This window comes from Corylus avellana, chromosome 2, assembly GCF_965113065.1.
Source record: "Corylus avellana chromosome 2, dhCorAvel1.hap1.2, whole genome shotgun sequence".
Classification (NCBI taxonomy): domain Eukaryota; kingdom Viridiplantae; phylum Streptophyta; class Magnoliopsida; order Fagales; family Betulaceae; genus Corylus; species Corylus avellana.
Window position 1 is genome coordinate 45,492,200 of NC_142491.1, and position 20,265 is coordinate 45,512,464.

Genomic DNA, 20,265 nt, shown 5'->3' on the forward strand with positions numbered 1-20,265 from the left:
TAGCATTACTCATTGCATAGGAGGAAAATGGACAGAAGAATTGATTGATATAATATAAAGATAAATGAAGTTTTGAATTTTTGAATTTTAAATGAAAGAAAATAAATGGTTAACAAACCGGCTATAAATCATGGGGGGATAGCCACAAATACAATGAATCTGAGTCAGAGTGGTCAGGTTAGCACTGAAAATAAAATAAAAATTGGAAAAGTTAATTTTATATTTATTTATTTTCTTAATCAGTTTCTTTTATTGGTTAACTGGTAATTAAGCAATAAAAGTTCTAATTTTCATTCTGTAAGCAAAGAACAACACTTTCTCAAGTCAATTCAATAATACTTGATTTTACAGCTCAGGTTCTTATCCATTTTGCACTATCATATTCATTATTCATTCAAAGAAGGCTTCTCCTCTCTCCCTTCTCTTTCCATGGTTTTTTTTTTTTATCTAAAAATGCAATGGGTTCTTAATAATATTTTCAACTTTATTCTATATCCAATAATTATTTAGTGTACTTTTCAAGTCCTTGTTGTTTCCTTTTAATAAGAATTCTGTCTCTCTCATACCCATTTCTTTATTCAAACTCAATTTTATTTTGTGGAATCTTTTACTCAACCTTCTAACCCACTTTTTTGGTATAATCCTGCACGCTAACAACCTTTGGTGTTCTTATCTTTTTTGTTTCAGACTTTTGAGTCATCACTGAGTTTGTTGTAGGTAAAGAAGTTATCTTCTCCTGTTCTTCATCCATATTTTGGGTTTCAGCTTTTTAAGCTTTCTGTTCTCTCTTATTGATTTTTTCTTTCTTGGGTTGGCAGATTGGTGTTTGGAGCTGAATCGTTTGTTGATGGCGGAATTCATAGGGCCTCGATTGTACAGCTGTGGTAATTGTGGGAACCATATTTCGCTTCACGATGATATAATTTCCAAGGCTTTCCAGGTGAGGCTCGTTAATCTCCAGCATATTGTTTTCTTTTTTTACCTTTTGGTAATAGGAAAATCCCCAGTAGAGAGATTCAAGTGTAGCAGATTGTTCTTGGAAATTATGAGGTACCCATGAATGGAAAACTCTCAAATTATACATATACCAATTCTTGATTGGGGAACCTATATCCCCAAGCATCTATATTTGTTGAATTCAGACCCAAATAAAAAGAAAGAACAAAAAAAAAAAAGGGTTGTTTTGTTCTTGACTGGTTGTGTTGAAGGCGATGTTGGTTTTGCTAATAAGTTTTGGGCAGATTTTGATTCCAACATTATTTTCCATAATTGTGTTAATTAGGGAAGACATGGCCGAGCCTTTTTGTTCTCCCACGCAATGAACATCGTGGCAGGGCCAAGAGAAGACAGACATCTCATTACTGGCCTTCACACTGTTGCTGATATCCATTGTTCTGATTGCAATGAGGTGTTGGGGTGGAAGTATGAACGAGCTTACGAGGCATCCCAGAAGTACAAGGAAGGAAAGTTCATACTTGAGAAATCAAAGATAGTTAAGGAGAACTGGTAGCAATACATTCATGAAGTTAAGGTAACTTTGTAATGTTTCATCAAGTTCTTCTTGTAAAGGAAGCTCTCACCCATTTGGAAATTTGTCATTGTTTCTCATTGTTCATTCTTGCAAAATGCTTCTGTCTGGAAGTTGTAATTTGAATATTCAATTTCCATGTTAATAAAATTGTGGTATTCCTCAAAAGTATGGCATTTTCATGTCTGTTTAGTTGCTCAAATATGCATTCCAAATGTTTGGGTTGGGGTCAATTGGTAGATATCTTTTCAGGTAAGGTAATGCAGTAAATAACATCAGATTTGGATTGTGATGAAGATTTATAGCAATGAAAGATTACAAGATTGAACCCCATGTGATATGGTTGAAACTATAAGAGTCATCTTTCATTTGCAGTCTTGCGTCGGCACGAATTGCATCCAATCCCGATCCCGATCCCTCCAAAACTACCCATTTCTTTTTGGTCTTTTGATTTATTCTCTGATGTTTCTTGACGTGGTTCATTTTAACAGATCACTAAAAACAAATAATAATTACCCCTCCTAGGAGAGGGGTCGCCGCCCCTCATCTAGACAGAGGTCCCCGCACTAATTTGGGTGTATTTATTTTTACTTCACACAAGGGAAGAGGGAGGAGGATTCGAACTAGTGACCTCAGCTTCATTAAACGTAGTTCATAGCCGATTGAGCTACTCTTGGGGACATTTGGGTGTATTTATAATTTAAAATAATTGTGTCACGTGACATATATAGTTGGTACATGATATGTCAAATAAGAGTCGTGTGGTCTTTAAGGGGTAGCTCAATCGGCTGTGGACCACGCCTTATGAAGCAGAGGTTACTAGTTCGAATCTCTCAGCCCCTTCCCTTGTGTGGACATGTCAAATAAAATAAAACAAGAGTGGCGTGACATTAATTGGAGGAATTTGATTTTTTTCCTTAAAAAAAAAAAAAAAAAAATGGAAGCTAACGTATCTTATCTTATCATATATATATATATAATAGTGGAGTTTTAAACAAGAGAGCCTAATATCGTGACATGTGGCGTTCTTTTATGCTAAAATGTTGTTTCTAATAAAACAACTATCTAATCTAATCATATCTAATATCTAATCTAATCTAATATATATATCATCTGTTCATATTTAAGTGTATATCTAATATCTAATCTAATATATATATATATATATATCATATGTTCATATTTAAGTGTATATCTAATCTAATCATATCTAATATCTCATATATATATATATAATGGAGTTTTAAACAGGAGATGCTAATATCGTGATATGTGGCGTTCTTTTATGCTGAAACATTGTGCCTTTAGTTATTTTTTTCAAAACAACGTTTCTAATAAAACAAGTATCTAATCTAATCTAATATCTAATCTAATCTAATATACATATCATCTATCCATATTTAAGTGTAAAACAAGTGTTTATTTTATTTTATTTTTCTGGTGAAACATTGTGCCTTTAGTTATTTTTTAAAAATAATTTTTCTAATAAAACAGTGTATCCAATAAACATTAATTAAAGCAAACTTCTTTTCCATACATCTCTCCTCACTCTGTTTCTCCAATGGCATGTGGATGAAGATGGCTTGGGGATAGGGCGTAGTTGTACATGTGACTAAGGTTCTTCAATTTTATTATTATTATTATTATTATTATTTTTTGTGCTTCTTGAGAGAAAAAAAGGGTTCCGTTTATCTTATATATATATATATATATATATATATATAATATGGGAGTTTTAGACAAGAGAGGCTAATATCGTGACATGTGGCGCTCTTTTATGCTGACAATGGCCATGTTTAAGTGTAAAATAAGCGTTTAGTTTTTTTTTTTTAAAGCAAACTTCTTTCTCATACCTCTCTCCTCACTCTGTTCTCCCGAACGCCTCTGACATGCAGTTATTCCAATATTGAGCATCTCAAGGGATAGCTACAATATTTACACAAACTGTTCGAAAAACAATGTCTCTGAAACTATAGTAATATTTGTCTTGATTTTATTTTATTTTTCAAATTATCCTAATTTTTCTTCTTGAATTTTTATTTAATACCTTTATTTTGTTTTGTAGCATTAATTGCTTAATGTTGTTTGTGTACGTTTTTCTCAATAGATTTCCTTTCTATATAAATATTACAATTAATAAATTTGAATTGTTTTATAATTATATTCTTTAGTGGGACTGGCTTCAATGCACTACCGCATATATATATTCATATTTTTTCTATTCGACCCTAATTATTCTTTTCTTATTTTTTTTTTTAACAAAAGTAATTTCTGTTTTTTTTTTTTTTACTGTAACACCAAAACCCATTCACATGAATTGTATTTTTAACGCTACTAGTGGGAAGGCACGTGCTTGATTCCCTGTGTTTGATGGTAAAAAATATATCTATGCAATATTTAACATTAAAAACTCAATGTCATATATAAAAATCATTTCTAGCAAAATTTAATATCTAAATCCTTACATGAGCACATTTAAATTCTTACATAAGTGATACCACTTTCCAACCTCATTCTGAAATCATAAATTTATTCATTTTCATTTGGTGCGTCATGAACCAGTAATATTAAATCTATGACTTAGTCCTTCGTGAACTTCAAGCGACATAACTCCTAGCTGGATAATGAACTCGTGATCAGAAGAAAGCTTACCAGTAAAGTAAAATTATGATAACCTTATATTTTGGATAAAAATGGATCAACAAAAACAGAAAAACAAAAGAACTCTACCATCAGTTTAAAGGAAAAGGAATCACACACATATTTAACTTATGCAATTAATTGAACAACCTTGCTCTCATGCAATTGAGCAAGCAATCATTCACCTTTTTTTCTTTTTTTTCTTTTTGATAAGTACTGCCTAAACAGTAATTGAGCAAACTTGTATTAAGATGCTTGCAAAACTGGAAATCTGCAGTTCAACCTAAGGCTTATCTTTTAATAAATTAAAAGATTTGTCGTGTCCATATCTTTTAATTGCTGTTTTATTTTGTATCATTAATTTATTAAAAGATTTGCGACATTAATTTATTAAAAGATTTGCAGGTTCAAAATTTTATTTATTTTCTTTTGTATCATTAATTTATTAAAAGATTTGCGACATTAATTTATTAAAAGATTTGCAGGTTCAAAATTTTATTTATTTTATTTTGTATCATTAATTTATTAAAAGATTTGCGGGTTCAAAATTTTGTTTTTTTTGTTCAATATGTATGAACTGAAACCAGTTAAAAAAATTGAACCGATTCAACTGTTTCTTCAGATTCAAAATTTTATTTATTTTCTTTTGTATCATTAATTTCAAAATTTTGTATTTTTTGTTCAGTATGTATGAACCGGAACCGGTTAAAAAAATTGAACGGGTTCAGTTTGACACCGTTTCTTCCTTCTCTCTAACGACGGAAACAACGTTCTCTCTAAGGTATGCTCTCTGTTTTTCTTTTCTTCCAATAAGATTGAAAGTTTATTTGATCAGTTTTATAAAAATATATGTGACTCCGAACTATAATTTAAGGTATGAGATATTCGAGATGAATGTATCTTTGTACTTTTATGTATAAATTTTTAGCAATTGTGAATTGATGATCTTTAGTTTGTTTCTTGAGAATTTTTTTACCCAATTCAAACCTTCTCAATGCAAGTTGATTGTTAATTTAATTCTCAATCACAAAATAATTTAAACAATAAATTCTAAATTTCCACGTTCCTTTGCTAGCAGCAATATGTTTAACTTACAAGTTTGAGGCAGTTGAATTTTGTGAATTCCCTCAAACTAAACAAGGATTCATAGATCCTGAAACTTTTTGATGAGAGGAAAAACACCATTTTTTTTATCAGTAGATTGATAATCACAGATAGAGATTATTGAGATAGAATTTAATGGGGTTGGTAGTGAAGGACCATTTGACAGCATTTCATTTATTTTTGTAATGAATATTGGTGGTGACTGCAGACCAACTTAATTTGTCGGTGTAGTTGGTTGTCTCCCCTTGCCAGTAAATTAAAGTGACCTGTATTTATTTCTTCACATGGTTTGGGTGCCGGTTAAAATAGGGTCCTCTCCATTTCAAAATTCTTTCATTTTTTTTATTTAATACATTTTGAATGATATTATATTTAATGTATTACCATCATTAAAAATTTTGGACAATACTACCTTTTAAAATATACTAAATAAAGAAAATGAAAGAATTTTAAAATGAAAAAGATCATTTTCCGTGGCAGTTGGGGGATAAATACGGAAGGAAGATGGATTTTTAGACTTTTATAATATTTCTATAAAAGTCTAAAATTGAAATTTATTTTCTTTCTAAAAAAAACTATTTCTAACTTAAAAAACTATATTTTCTAACACAATAACCTCTTAGAGTCAGGGAAATAGTTACTCTCAAGGAAGAGAATTTGGCGAAAAAGTTGGATCAGGATTGACGTAGACGTAGAGAGTAACAATATATATCTCTTTAATTAATATATAAAAGTCGAGTTTTGATGTAGAGAGTGCTTAAAATTACGACACGTATTTTGAACCCATGTTTTAGATAGTGCTTAGAATTGCGACACGTGGCGTTTTAAAAAATGAACAAGTTTTGGGCATTTAAAACCTAGGGGTTTTATTTATAATGCATTTAATTATTTTACTGAATAAAACAAAAGGTTCCGAAATTCTCTCTCTTTATATATCAATGTTGTGAGACAATTAAAACCTAGGAATTTTATTTGTAATATATTTAATTGTCTTAATGAAGAAAACAAAAGGTTCTTAAATTTTCTCTTTCTCTCTATTTTTCTTTTTATCTTCTCTTACTTTCTGTTTTCGTTTGTGTCCCTTATATATATATATATTTCAAATTTATATATTATTTTTATTCAAATTGATTATTTCTCTTTTGTAAATTTTATATTAAAATGTAGGCGTTTTATTTGTAATATATTTAACTATCATCATATATTTTTATTATATATAAAAGCTGAGTTTTGATGTAGAGAGTGCTTAGAATTGCGACACGTGTCCATATTAGAATTGCGACATGTGTCCATATTTATTAAAAATCTTAAATTTTATTTTGTATGATTAATTTATTAAAAGATTTGTCGTGTCCATATTTTTTAATTGCTGTTTTATTTTGTATCATTAATTTATTAAAAGATTTGCGACATTAATTTATTAAAAGATTTGCAGGTTCAAAATTTTATTTATTTTCTTTTGTATCATTAATTTATTAAAAGATTTGCGAGTTCAATTTTTTTTTTTTTTTTTTTGTTTAGTATGTATAAACCGGAAATTTATTAAAAGATTTGCGACATTAATTTATTAAAAGATTTGCAGGTTCAAAATTTTATTTATTTTATTTTGTATCATTAATTTATTAAAAGATTTGCGGGTTCAAATTTTTTTTTTTTTTTTTGTTCAATATGTATGAACTGGAACCAGTTAAAAAAATTGAACCGATTCAACTGTTTCTTCAGGTTCAAAATTTTATTTATTTTCTTTTGTATCATTAATTTCAAAATTTTGTATTTTTTGTTCAGTATGTATGAACCGGAACCGGTTAAAAAAATTGAACTGGTTCAGTTTGACGCCGTTTCTTCCTTCTCTCTAATGACGGAAACAACGTTCTCTTTAAGGTATGCTCTCTGTTTTTCTTTTCTTCCAATAAGATTGAAAGTTTATTTGATCAGTTTTATGAAAATATATGTGACTCCGAACTATAATTTAAGGTATGAGATATTCGAGATGAATGTATCTTTGTACTTTTATGTATAAATTTTTAGCAATTGTGAATTGATGATCTTTAGTTTGTTTCTTGAGAATTTTTTTTGTACCAAACACCGTTTTAAATTAGAGATTAGGTAGAATATATTTCCGCTTTGCTTTTTTGAATGTTCAGAATTATGAGTTTTATTTGTATTAAAATATAATAGGTATTACACCAAAAATATTAAAATTTTATGCTAATTTTATATTAATACTTTGATAATCAAAATTCATGGTTTCTTGCCTTCCTTTATTTTATTTTATTTTTTCTTTATGCTTTTCATTTTAAACTACACATATGCGACGAATTTTAGGTTGTTTTAATTTATTTTTTAGATTAAGGGAAGATTGAAATGATTTATTTGACTGCATTAAATATTGAGTGAAAGATTTTGTTATTTTTGTATCCATAAAATAAATAAATAAATAAAAGATTTGTTATTTTGCTTTGTATTATTTTTTAAATGTCCAGAATTTTTTGAGTTTTATTTGTTTTGAAATATAATAGGTATTACACAAAAACCTATTGGGTTTAGGGTTACTCTCAATTTTGCTACCATTCTCAATATATTGTTATAGGATTTAGGATTTAGGATTTAAGGTTACTGTTCTAATTTATATATTATTTTTCATTCAAATTTCTTATTGTTCTTTTGTAAATTTAATTGACTTTGTTGTTCATTATGTTTTTTTGTGTTCCAATATTCCTTCTACGATTTTTTATCTCTTTCTTTGATGAAATAAATAAAACTACTCCTATGAGAAAAAATATTTTAATATGTTTTATGGGTCTTATGATTTAAGGGTCTTATGTTTTAACTCATTCTAGCTGGTTTTAAATTACACATATGAGAATTTTTTAATATGTTTTAATTTATATGGATTAAAACTAAAATTATATATGGTTCTTATGATAGTATATTTTTATCTGATTTATATATTCATGCAAACTTCTGTGTAATTGTGTCACTATGTTCAACAATATGCTGTTGAATAACCTTTTGTGTTTTTATTTTTTTTATATTGAAATAGGCATAATAGATTTGACCTATAATAAAAAATACAATGAAAACGTGTTTTAAGTTTTAAAATCAAATTATTCTTTTTATATTCGTTTACTTATCAAAAAGTTTTAAAATCAAATTATAATGAATAATCTCGCGCATAGCGCGGGTTCTAAGCTAGTTTTTATAATATGTGTAGCAGACTGTAAAATCAAGCATAAACTCTTTATTATTCACCAATTATGAACTTTCATATGACCCCTATCAATTTGTAAATGATTTTCTAGTAAAAATTGTAATACTTCAAACATTTTTCAACATATATTGACTAAGGTAAGCAGCCAGTAGACTTACAAAGAAAAAAAAAAAACAGTAGACCTGCAATATTCCTCCATGTGTTGCTCAAGAATCATTTTTTTCATTGTACTGATAAAAAGATAAGGATGATCAAAGTTGCCTTTTGGGGCATCAAGCTTTTCCTCCGACCTCCTCCTCATTTGAAAATATAGACCAATTTAAATTCTTTGACCAGACAAACTCTGGAAGCAAAACCAGTAGTTGGTTGGCACGGTAAATTGTAAAGCGACAAAAATACAGGTGCATCAAATGCATAACACCGAAACAAAAGCAGGTGGATTTAATGCAACATTGCTGGCTGCCACACACGGAAACATTAACCCATCGACAGAGGACAAAAGGCTCACTTCACATGAGCTTGAGAAACTTCACAAAAAGAAAGCTTTTCCCTTTTCTCCCAATGGCTACAGTTCTTAGATCGCTTCTTCATTTTCTGATGCTTCTCTATGTTTCCAATACTCTCTTGGGCCTGGCTCAGGATGAAGACCAATTCATCTACAATGGCTTCAACCAAGCCAAGCTCCATCTTGATGGAATCGCAGAAATCCACCCCAATGGCCTGCTGCAGCTAACCGACCTTTCAAACAACCAAGTTGGTCATGCTTTCTACCAAGTTCCTATAAAATTCAACACAGCTTCATCTCTTTCATTTTCTACCAACTTTGTGTTTGCCATGGTTCCTAAATTCCCAACTGAAGGTGGTTTAGGCATCGCCTTCACCATCAGTCCCTCGAGGAACTTCACCCATTCTGGAGAAAATTGGTATCTGGGGCTCTTCAATGCCTCAAGTAACGGCCTTCCTGCAAACCACATCTTGGCAATCGAGCTTGATCCTAGTTCGAACCCACAATTGGGAGATATTAAAGAGAATCATGTGGGAATCGATGTGAACGGCATAAAATCAAATGAATCAGCTCCTGCAATGTATTTTTCCAATAAGGAAGTGAAGAATATAAGCTTGGATCTCCTGAGTGGGAATCCAATGCATCTTTGGATAGATTATGATGAAGCGGAAAAGTTACTCAATGTAACACTCGCCCCGACAACAATTTCAAAACCGGACCGGCCTCTCTTGTCAACACCCATTGATCTGTCTCAAATTCTTTTGGAATCCATGTATGTTGGTTTCTCTGCATCCACGGGTGTAGTTTCAAGTTACCAGTACATTCTTGGATGGAGCTTTAATAGAAGTGGGTCAGCACAAAGCCTTGATGTTTTAAGCCTTCCTCAAATTCCACGACAGAGGAAAATGAAAGCGAAACCAGAACCGATGATCTTGGCTTTTCTCATAGCAGTAGCAGTTTTTCTGATAACGGTCCTTGGAGCTGCTTACATTTGGAGAAGGAAGAAATATGAAGAAATACGAGAAGATTGGGAAGAGGAGTATGGCCCCCACAGGTTCAGCTACAAGAATCTCCACAAAGCAACCAAAGGTTTCAAAGACACGGAGGTTCTAGGAGAAGGAGGTTTTGGAAAGGTTTACAGAGGAATACTTCCTTCGTCTAATATACTAATTGCAGTAAAGAGAATCTCCCATGATTCCAGACAAGGGATAAAGGAATTTGTGGCTGAGATCGTTAGCATGGGAAGGTTGAGGCATAGGAACTTGGTGCAGCTTCTTGGCTATTGCCGGCGAAGGGGGGAACTCCTCTTGGTGTATGATTATATGCCCAACGGAAGCCTTGACAAGTTCTTATATAGCAATGAAAATCCAAACCTTAACTGGGTTAAACGATTTAGAATCATCAGAGGAGTAGCGTCTGGCCTTCTTTACCTCCATGAGGAGTGGGAGCAGGTTGTTCTACACCGAGATGTAAAAGCAAGCAATGTTCTATTGGATGCTGAATTAAATGGAAGGCTAGGAGACTTTGGCCTTGCAAGATTATACGACCACGGCACCAATCCCCAAACAACCCATTTGGTTGGGACTGTGGGTTATTTGGCTCCGGAGCTTACTAAAATAGGAAAGGCAACCACTGGCACTGATGTGTTTGCTTTCGGGGCTTTCATGCTCGAGGTGGCTTGTGGGAGGAGGCCTATAGAGGTACGGGAACTGCCTGGACGGGTTGGTTCGGTTGATTGGGTCTCTGAGTGCTGGAGAAAAGAAGTTATCCTTAATGCTAGTGATCCCAGATTGGAAGATAATTATGTGGTTGAGGAAATGGAATTGGTTTTGAAACTAGGCCTGTTTTGCTCACATTCAATGCCAGAAGCTAGGCCTAGCATGAGGCAAGTGATGCAGTTTTTGGATGGTGATGCTAAACTGCCGGAATTACCACATGACAGTGCTTTTGGTGCATTTTCAAGTTATGGATCATCTGATTTCATGTCATTTCCTTTTACCCAGGCTTCTGCTCCTTCCATGTCTACAACTGATTCAATCCTGAAAAGTGGCCGTTGAATAGGGTGTCTCATGCTTTGGGTAGACGAAGTCAAAGTGCATCACCATCAAAGTTCTGGATTATCAATATATAATGAAGCTTGTTGATGTCAAGAGTATCGTGTTATCAATTGTTTTCCTTATTTCCTTATCCCTTAGTCTGCTGCTTAAGGAAAACATGTCTGCTTCTTATCATTTATTGCTCTGTTTCTGTTGATCACGTCTGCTTTATGTTTATCCAATAAGTCGGTAGATCATTTTTGGGTAGTGTTTGCTGAAACCAGATTGAGTGGTTCATCAAGTTTTATTATTACTCTGTACAAGTTTTTCGTTTTTTTTAATCAAAGGAAAAAAAAAAAAAAAAAATTACTTATCTGAAGGCCCCTCTTAACACTAGCATATTTCAACCCCCAATTCGTTACACTATGGCACACCTTGAGGATAATTCCTCTATTCAAGCATCCAGAAAACTTCCATTGAATTGTGAAATTTAGGCAGCGAGAAGAGGTTGCGGGGCTCACTTGTCCTAAACTGGTGAATCCCACATCCTAAACTTCTTGGGGTGCTGCTCCCTGATGCAACATGACATCGTAAGTCGCAAAGACAATCAATAAGCAAGTAACAATTTTTCTTAAAAATATTGAGTCTACTAAGGATGCACGGACAAAACATAAAAGAAACTAAAACTCTGAGCTTTCTTATTAAAAAATTGGATAATTATTACAAAGCTATGTTTTGGTCAATAAAACATGTATTTATAGGTTTCAAACTCCTAACCCTAGTAGTAATAGTAAATAAGTCGGTTTAACAAAGTTGTGTTGCTCGTTCCAACAGAACATAGACTCGTTCGAATGCGTGTGAGATAAAACTTATAGTGGAGTTTTAAACAAGAGAGCCTAATATCGTGACATGTGGCGTTCTTTTATGCTAAAATGTTGTTTCTAATAAAACAACTATCTAATCTAATCATATCTAATATCTAATCTAATCTAATATATATATCATCTGTTCATATTTAAGTGTATATCTAATCTAATATATATATATATATATATCATATGTTCATATTTAAGTGTATATCTAATCTAATCATATCTAATATCTCATATATATATATATATATATATATATATAATGGAGTTTTAAACAGGAGATGCTAATATCGTGATATGTGGCGTTCTTTTATGCTGAAACATTGTGCCTTTAGTTATTTTTTTCAAAACAACGTTTCTAATAAAACAAGTATCTAATCTAATCTAATCTAATATACATATCATCTATCCATATTTAAGTGTAAAACAAGTGTTTATTTTATTTTATTTTTCTGGTGAAACATTGTGCCTTTAGTTATTTTTTAAAAATAATTTTTCTAATAAAACAGTGTATCCAATAAACATTAATTAAAGCAAACTTCTTTTCCATACATCTCTCCTCACTCTGTTTCTCCAATGGCATGTGGATGAAGATGGCTTGGGGATAGGGCGTAGTTGTACATGTGACTAAGGTTCTTCAATTTTATTATTATTATTATTATTATTATTATTATTATTTTTTGTGCTTCTTGAGAGAAAAAAAGGGTTCCGTTTATCTTATATATATATATATAATAGGGGAGTTTTAGACAAGAGAGGCTAATATCGTGACATGTGGCGCTCTTTTATGCTGACAATGGCCATGTTTAAGTGTAAAATAAGCGTTTAGTTTTTTTTTTTTAAAGCAAACTTCTTTCTCATACCTCTCTCCTCACTCTGTTCTCCCGAACGCCTCTGACATGCAGTTATTCCAATATTGAGCATCTCAAGGGATAGCTACAATATTTACACAAACTGTTCGAAAAACAATGTCTCTGAAACTATAGTAATATTTGTCTTGATTTTATTTTATTTTTCAAATTATCCTAATTTTTCTTCTTGAATTTTTATTTAATACCTTTATTTTGTTTTGTAGCATTAATTGCTTAATGTTGTTTGTGTACGTTTTTCTCAATAGATTTCCTTTCTATATAAATATTACAATTAATAAATTTGAATTGTTTTATAATTATATTCTTTAGTGGGACTGGCTTCAATGCACTACCGCATATATATATTCATATTTTTTCTATTCGACCCTAATTATTCTTTTTTTTTTTTTTTTTTTTTAACAAAAGTAATTTCTGTTTTTTTTTTTTTTTTTTTTTACTGTAACACCAAACCCCATTCACATGAATTGTATTTTTAACGCTACTAGTGGGAAGGCACGTGCTTGATTCCCTGTGTTTGATGGTAAAAAATATATCTATGCAATATTTAACATTAAAAACTCAATGTCATATATAAAAATCATTTCTAGCAAAATTTAATATCTAAATCCTTACATGAGCACATTTAAATTCTTACATAAGTGATACCACTTTCCAACCTCATTCTGAAATCATAAATTTATTCATTTTCATTTGGTGCGTCATGAACCAGTAATATTAAATCTATGACTTAGTCCTTCGTGAACTTCAAGCGACAACTCCAAGCTGGATAATGAACTCGTGATCAGAAGAAAGCTTTGCAGTGCTTTCCATATCTGTGATGCCATCCTATTACCAGTAAAGTAAAATTATGATAACCTTATATTTTGGATAAAAATGGATCAACAAAAACAGAAAAACAAAAGAACTCTACCATCAGTTTAAAGGAAAAGGAATCACACACATATTTAACTTATGCAATTAATTGAACAACCTTGCTCTCATGCAATTGAGCAAGCAATCATTCACCTTTTTTTCTTTTTTTTCTTTTTGATAAGTACTGCCTAAACAGTAATTGAGCAAACTTGTATTAAGATGCTTGCAAAACTGGAAATCTGCAGTTCAACCTAAGGCTTATGTTAACCAAAATATGATAACAATTGTTGTGTTGGAAGAAATTTGTAGCTTAGAAGATAGTAATAAAATTCCTAGAAAACAAAGATAAATTTCTACTTTAAAAGAAAAAAAAGATTTAGACATTAAAGAAGCTAAAACCAGGCAACAAAAGATAATCAACAATCAACAATCTAGCACCAAAATGTTTGGCAAGAGCCTTTGCTAGTATCCTGATATATCTTTGAACCTACATAAATTCTATTTGGCATATAATGAATGCCTCACCAAGGATTAGTACGGGAAAAACTACACACAACAATTGATCCCATAGTCTAGGGGGTTGATTTCTGAAATTAAAAGTTTAGAGGAGATTATAACTGACTTCATAGTTGACAAAAAAAATGTTACACAATTAAAATCTCTCATGAGAACCAGTTACTTAACATAAATGAGACACGTTAAAACCAAAAAATTTGTACAATCCAAGACAAGTCAGAGAGGGCAGAGGTCCTTCTACAAGTCTAAGATTGGGCTTATTGATTACTTTCGTAAGCAAAAACATTTAGAGGCATACAGTTGGATTCCACACAAGAGCAAGAGAGCTGCAAATTCAATCATAAGGTTTTGTCCTTAAATATGATGAATGTAGGTAACGCTTCTATTTTGTATTTATCATCAATGCTAGGATACTTCTTAGTGTCAATTATCACCACCTATATTTTATCCTCCAGCTGAGTACTGACTTCGTTGAGGATGGGATCCATGAATTGACAAAGACCATATGCAAACCATACCTAGGGTTACTCAGTCTTCCGATTAAATTTAAATATTATCCTGCTCAATTTTGTTATTCTAGAGATTACCAAGGACATGGAATTATTCCTAAACTAAAGGCCCCACCCCTCTCAATAGGGTATAAGGTGAACAATACGAATTTGCTTCACGAATGAAAGATTACTTACAAGACAAACATAACTCTAGACAATTACGATAAAATTCTTATAAAGTTTTTCAGCAAGATGATCCCGTACGTTATGGCTTAAGGTGATAACATAGGCTTACAAAATAGTCAGACATCATAGCTGTTAGCAGAATCTGAAAAAAGATAGGAAGAGAAAAAATAAACATAAGTAGGGAAGAAACAAACAAGTGGCATAAAAGTCAACCAGTACAGGTTTGCCAGAATTAGCCAGCAGGTTATCGAAGGAGGAAAATGTTAGCTTCTTGGCTTTGAACTACATAAAAGAACCTATATAAAAGAATTTGTCAATGAAAATGACGATAATTATTTGAGAAGAGCCTTTAAAACTTAGTATTACATAGGTTGCAAGCAAATGATCAAGCAAACAACACAATACTACAACTGACGCTATTTTCAATAATTTTCTAAGCTATGAACATACTTACCCTCTTGAATTTCTCCAATTGTAATTCCCATGTCACTTCAACTTACTTTTCCAATATATATTTTCGGCAACTGGGAGAGGACCAATTTACCCTGCAACAGGTATATAGAATCAAATAAATTTAGGAGCCTTTAAGGCAATATTTAACCAATATAGTGCTGAATAGCATTGGCAATGAAAAGCAATAATGATTTTGAAAAATAAAGTATAACCTTTCAGAACTTCAACAAACAATGAGAAAATCATCTTTAGGGAAATAAAAAAGGACGTGAAGTTCAACTAATTCCTTGCAAAACCATCAACAAAAACCATCTTCAAAAAAGAAGGAACATTTATCAACATAATACAGGATAAGGCATCTAAAGATGCAAATTAAAACATACTTAGAATAACTGATATGGTACTCTATACCTTTATAGCCATCCCTGAGACACAACCCAGCTCCTTGAATGATTCATCAAATTGCTCCTAATAGATCTGTTCAGTAGCCACCAAATACTCTCCGGTTACAGGATCATAACATTAAAAAAATGAACAAAAAAAGAAAAAAAAGAAAAAAAAGAAGATAAAGAAGGAAAAGAAAATTTATAAATTTAGGCAAATGTTAACACTCACCACATCAGAAGCAAAAACGCATATTTGAAAGGTGAAGGAAGCAATAAAAAAGACTGTTATCATCAAATCAACAGCAGCCAGCTCAGCGATTATCCGCCTCGGCGCCTCCCTTCCATCACCAATCCTAACCCGAACCCTAAACGATGATGAGGGACTCACAGACCGGCTTCCCGTTGTGGATGAGAACTGGGATCTTCTCGTGAATCGGGCTCATCTTGAGAAGCAGCTCGCTCTTGTTCCTCCGGTTCTCCTCTTTGTACTCGTACTTGATGCTCTTCTTAGGCGCGATCCTCACCCTCATCCCAAACATGCTGAAGGTATCCAGCAGAACCACCTCGTCCGCCATTCTCATACCGAAATTCATTCAACATTCCTGCATTTCTCTCAGCTATAAGAACCAATTCAAAGCAAAAAAAATCAAAAACAAAAGCAGCAATTAAATAAAGAAACATCTCATATTAATCTGAAAAGCAAAAGAAAAAAGAAGGAATAACGAATAACCAAAATCTAAGAGAAAAATAAACCTTATAGTTGAGAGATTTCGTGCTTCTCTCTTCAGAGACATAGAAAGGAAGAGGGGAATTGATTTTTGTCCCCTTAACCTTCAGCGACACATTCCTCTTGATCCCGCATGATCCTACACAATAACACCAATGCCTATTCGTTTATTGCCACATCCTACTTCACCTTTTGGATTTCCGGTTGGGGATTTTTCAATCTCCATTTGATTTATTACTTGCTCTCCCTCCTTAGCATTGGCTTTCCTGTATTCTTCAATAGTCTATAGCCCCTTCCAAAGGACTCACAAAAAATAAGTTATGTTGCAAGCGGTTCCAATAATACCTAGCATTAGCAATAGGTTACATCCTTTCAAGTTTTAGAATTTATTATTTTTTTATTATTATTTAACATAAGATTTTTTTTTTGGTTAATTAGGGAAAGCTTCATGGGGAGTTCAGCAGAAATATATCGGACACGAAACTCGTCGTTTTATTGTAACGTATTTGAAACGCGACGTTTTGAGCTACCGCAGTCAACATAAGCCAGCCATTTCTATTTTCTTGAGAGGCAATTAGAGAGAGAGAGAGAGAGAGAGAGAGATGTACTTGAAGAAGGCGCTGTGGGCGGAGGGAGTGGCAGCGGCGAAGGCGTCGCCGGAGTCTGAGGCAGAGCAGGCTCCGGCGGCGACCGCGGTGCAGGAGCTAGTGAACTCGCTGAACCGGCAGAGAGTGTACAGGGAGGTGACGCTGGCGCTGAAAACGGGGCTCCGAGACGCCCGCGCCGAGTTCTCGTTCCTGCGCGTGCGCGGCCTCCGCAGCCTCCTCAAGTTTCTCCGATCGGTTGCCGAGTCCGACTCTACCATCCAGCTCTTTTGCCAGACCCAGTCCCTCTCTGAGCTCCAAGGTTTCCTTGTTCAAAAGCTTAGAACTTTATCTTAAAACGACCACGTGTTGTGTTTGTTCCTTACTTGCTAGTAGCAAAAATTAGGGATTCTAAGTTTGAATTAGATTTGATGAATTGAAGCTTCTTTCCAACTCTAATTCCAAACGACGACGTGTTTTTTGCTAGTAACAAAAATTAGGGATATTAAGATTGAATCACATTGTGTCATCTAATTAGATTAGATTGCTGAAATGTAAGCGTGCTTCTTTTCTTTTTAATTTAGTTGTTTGTGGTTGAGTGAGTGAGTGAGTGAGTGAGTTTGAACTTAGATAGCTAATGCTGGTTTACGATGAAATAGTGGTTCCGGCACTCTTTCAACATTCACTGAAAGAACCAGAGGATGAGACTGTAGAGAATTTGGATCATATATTTGGGGTAGAGCCTTTGAAGATAACAAGCCCCTCAACCGATGCCGAAGTCGCGCTCGCGCTTCGTGTCTTGGAAGGTTGCTGTCTGCTCCATAGTGAAAGCACAACTTTGGCCCATCACCATAAGGCAATTCCGGTATCTTCTACATAGCCTTGCCATGTGCTTCTATTATCTTGTCCCTTAACTTGATGTTTTGTTGTTAGCAATTGCATGATGTATGAGATGTAATGTGAAATTCAAACAAAAACGTTATGTCAAGAATGATATAGCCGTGTGAGTTTCATGTTGATCACGACGCAAATGAACCGTGCCCCACATGGAATTTGCCACATGAAAGTTCTCCTATTTCCTTGTTTATTTGTAGCATGAAACAATGGATTCCCCCTACCTTTTATTGATTCAGACTTAGAACTAGTTTTCTATTATGCAGGTTTTAATGAACATATTATCGACTCGTGGAGTACTCGAGCAAGGCGCATGCTTAGATGCTTTAGTCTCGATAATGTTGGATTCATCAGCCAATCAAATGGTATTTTGACTCTTCTTTGGCTGTCCATTATTTGTGGATTAGACTTTTTGTTATTCTATTTTAAAATATATTGGCCAAACAATGACATTTTTTCTTTCTAGCTGGTTTCTGACTATAGTTAATAGTACCCTTTTGTTATATATATTTCCATTTCAGTTAATCAAGGTGCAATTAGTATTTTGTTACTTCTACCTATGGTTGTATGGCCTTAATATTCATTTTAGTATGCTCAAGAGTGGAGATGAGTTTCTAGAATGGGGCCGATAAGATTTGACCAATTGGCCAAAGAGCATAGATCTTTCACTCTGGATGCTTATTAGGGTAGACTTTCTCTGGATCTTGAAGCCAAAGAATCCTTATGACATTTCTAATTGACTTTTGTGTGTGATGAAGTTTTCTGTATATCTCTTTTAACATTTGTGTATGCTCTGGTCCTTATTTACTAGGATTTTGAAGCATATAATGGTATTGAGGAAGTTGCAGAGCTCATAAGAGACAAACAAGGGGATGAGAATCTCAGGTATAGGAAGCGGTTGAATTTTATCTAACATTAATCTCCATTATGAAATGTGATGCAGTTCCTCTCTGATGGCAATAACAAATCTCTTTTACTTTCCTTATAGTCCATGTCTCCACGTTATATGTTTGCATTTGTCAAATACAGTAACATCTTAGTAGCTGGCCTGCTGGTATGAAATATTACCATGGAACAATGGTGGATAAGAAGAATTTTCTCAACTTAAAGGTCTTTCTAATGCTAGCCCCCAAAACGTACTACAAACATGTTGAGAGATTTTCACTTTATATAAGAAGTTCAATATGTTTTTCTCTTTCCCCTTATCTCCCCTTATGAAGCTCAATGCCCCCTTTCCTTTTCTTCTCTGAGAGTGGTTGTGGTCAAGGTGTCTTTCTTATCCTTCCAACTCAAAAATCTGACCCTCCATTGTAACCTTAATGGTTTAGAGATCTTTGGAATTGGTCCTTTTTGTAACCATTTTTTTCTTTTCTTCGGTTTTTCTTTCCAAATGATTGTATGGCATTAGATTTGTAATCTAATAAGTGAGCTTAGAGGAGATAAATTTAGAGAGACCAACTCTGTCTCTTTAATTCTATGTTAGCATATGTTGTTTTCACAATATGAAAAGTGGAGCTGTCAGTCAGAACTTAAATAGGACGAAATGGGATGTTTAGCCAAAGAAAGTTCCAATTATTTGCAAGTTTCTTTTCAATTATACTAGAGTAACCTTTGAAGTCCTTGCAACAAATTCTTTACAGCACCTTTTCAAACATAGCTACATGATTTCTGGCTTGCAGTGCTTGCTGCCTTCTTTTCCTAGACTGCCATTTTTGTTGTGAGCTTTATCCATTTATACTGGATACCCTAGTTAATTTGATTAGGTAAGCTATGTAGGAGGAAACTGTCATCATTAAGACTGGTGCTTGTGCCTATTGACATATTGGTAGGATATGATATACTGGTCCCGATTTCTTAATAATATCTCTTTTCCCTAAACCCCCATCCCCTCTCTTCCTTTTTGTCTGGCTGTGATAGTTCTTACAAAACATGGTGATAAGAAACGTCTTCTTCATGTGATCAGGTTGAAATGTGGTGAGTTCCTGTTGCTACTCATAGGGCATGTGAATGGGAGAGAAAGGCCTCCCTTGGCAGCCATACACGAGGACGTAAGGCGACTTCTTGGAGAGAAATCTGCCTCCTTGATATGGGCAGCCAGTCAATTTGGCTCAACACTTGATCCCAAGGAAAGACTGACGGCGTTGCACATCCAGGCTCGTAGGGTGCTTGAGTCACTCGACCTCTACTGAATCTTAACGTAGGAATATTGCTTTTGACAATGTTGGGTGTTCCTAGTCATGTCCATCTGTTGTCTAGAAGATACAAATAGAAAAGGCCCCATTGTTGGCCATTTTTCTTTTCCTCTGTATCTATAACTTGTTTTGGTATTTGGTCAAAGGCTAATCAAGGAAGAATGTTTCGAAAAGTTATCTTCAGAAACTATACTCTTACATTATGTACAATATAAC

At 33.3% G+C, this 20,265-nt stretch overlaps 2 protein-coding genes, 1 long non-coding RNA gene and 1 pseudogene across 7 annotated transcripts; 3 read left to right on the plus strand and 1 right to left on the minus strand.

The window, feature by feature from the left end:
* The first annotated feature begins 446 nt into the window (after window positions 1–446).
* Window positions 447–1,696, plus strand: LOC132165635 (protein yippee-like At4g27745). The gene is made up of 3 exons (XM_059576281.2): window positions 447–717; window positions 819–940; window positions 1,283–1,696. Exons 2-3 carry the CDS (start codon window positions 848–850, stop codon window positions 1,508–1,510), a joined length of 321 nt encoding a protein of 106 aa, XP_059432264.1. The 5' UTR covers window positions 447–717; window positions 819–847; the 3' UTR covers window positions 1,511–1,696.
* A 7,226-nt stretch (window positions 1,697–8,922) lies between these two features.
* Window positions 8,923–11,187, plus strand: LOC132166897 (putative L-type lectin-domain containing receptor kinase I.6 pseudogene; annotated as a pseudogene).
* Window positions 11,188–13,233: 2,046 nt separating this feature from the next.
* Window positions 13,234–16,762, minus strand: LOC132183843 (uncharacterized). Of its 4 annotated transcripts, none has more exons than XR_015911433.1 (6): window positions 16,406–16,762; window positions 15,882–16,254; window positions 15,678–15,743; window positions 15,479–15,545; window positions 15,268–15,358; window positions 13,234–13,593 (listed from the first exon to the last, which is right to left on the minus strand). It is a non-coding gene; the product is annotated as an uncharacterized LOC132183843 (long non-coding RNA). The 4 variants fall into 4 exon arrangements; XR_015911431.1 differs by having other exon boundaries at window positions 15,479–15,578; XR_015911432.1 differs by having other exon boundaries at window positions 15,479–15,578; window positions 15,882–16,269.
* A 138-nt stretch (window positions 16,763–16,900) lies between these two features.
* ISI1 (binding protein) lies at window positions 16,901–20,258 on the plus strand. Of its 2 annotated transcripts, none has more exons than XM_088513256.1 (5): window positions 16,901–17,285; window positions 17,623–17,819; window positions 18,124–18,222; window positions 18,669–18,742; window positions 19,821–20,258. In XM_088513256.1, exons 1-5 carry the CDS (start codon window positions 16,982–16,984, stop codon window positions 20,044–20,046), a joined length of 900 nt encoding a protein of 299 aa, XP_088369382.1. In that variant the 5' UTR covers window positions 16,901–16,981; the 3' UTR covers window positions 20,047–20,258. The 2 variants fall into 2 exon arrangements, with proteins under 2 accessions (XP_088369382.1, XP_059453264.1); XM_059597281.2 differs by having other exon boundaries at window positions 17,623–17,828; window positions 19,821–20,252.
* The last annotated feature ends 7 nt before the right edge of the window (window positions 20,259–20,265 follow it).

Bases quoted from the DNA above. Each gene is read 5' to 3' on its own strand.
- LOC132165635 (XM_059576281.2), top strand. From the start codon at position 848: ATGGCGGAATTCATAGGGCCTCGATTGTACAGCTGTGGTAATTGTGGG. The intron at 941-1,282 runs GTGAGGCTCGTT...TGTGTTAATTAG, and splicing joins TAATTTCCAAGGCTTTCCAG to GGAAGACATGGCCGAGCCTT.
- ISI1 (XM_059597281.2), top strand. From the start codon at position 16,982: ATGTACTTGAAGAAGGCGCTGTGGGCGGAGGGAGTGGCAGCGGCGAAG. The intron at 17,829-18,123 runs GTATCTTCTACA...TCTATTATGCAG, and splicing joins ATCACCATAAGGCAATTCCG to GTTTTAATGAACATATTATC. The intron at 18,743-19,820 runs GTATAGGAAGCG...TCATGTGATCAG, and splicing joins CAAGGGGATGAGAATCTCAG to GTTGAAATGTGGTGAGTTCC.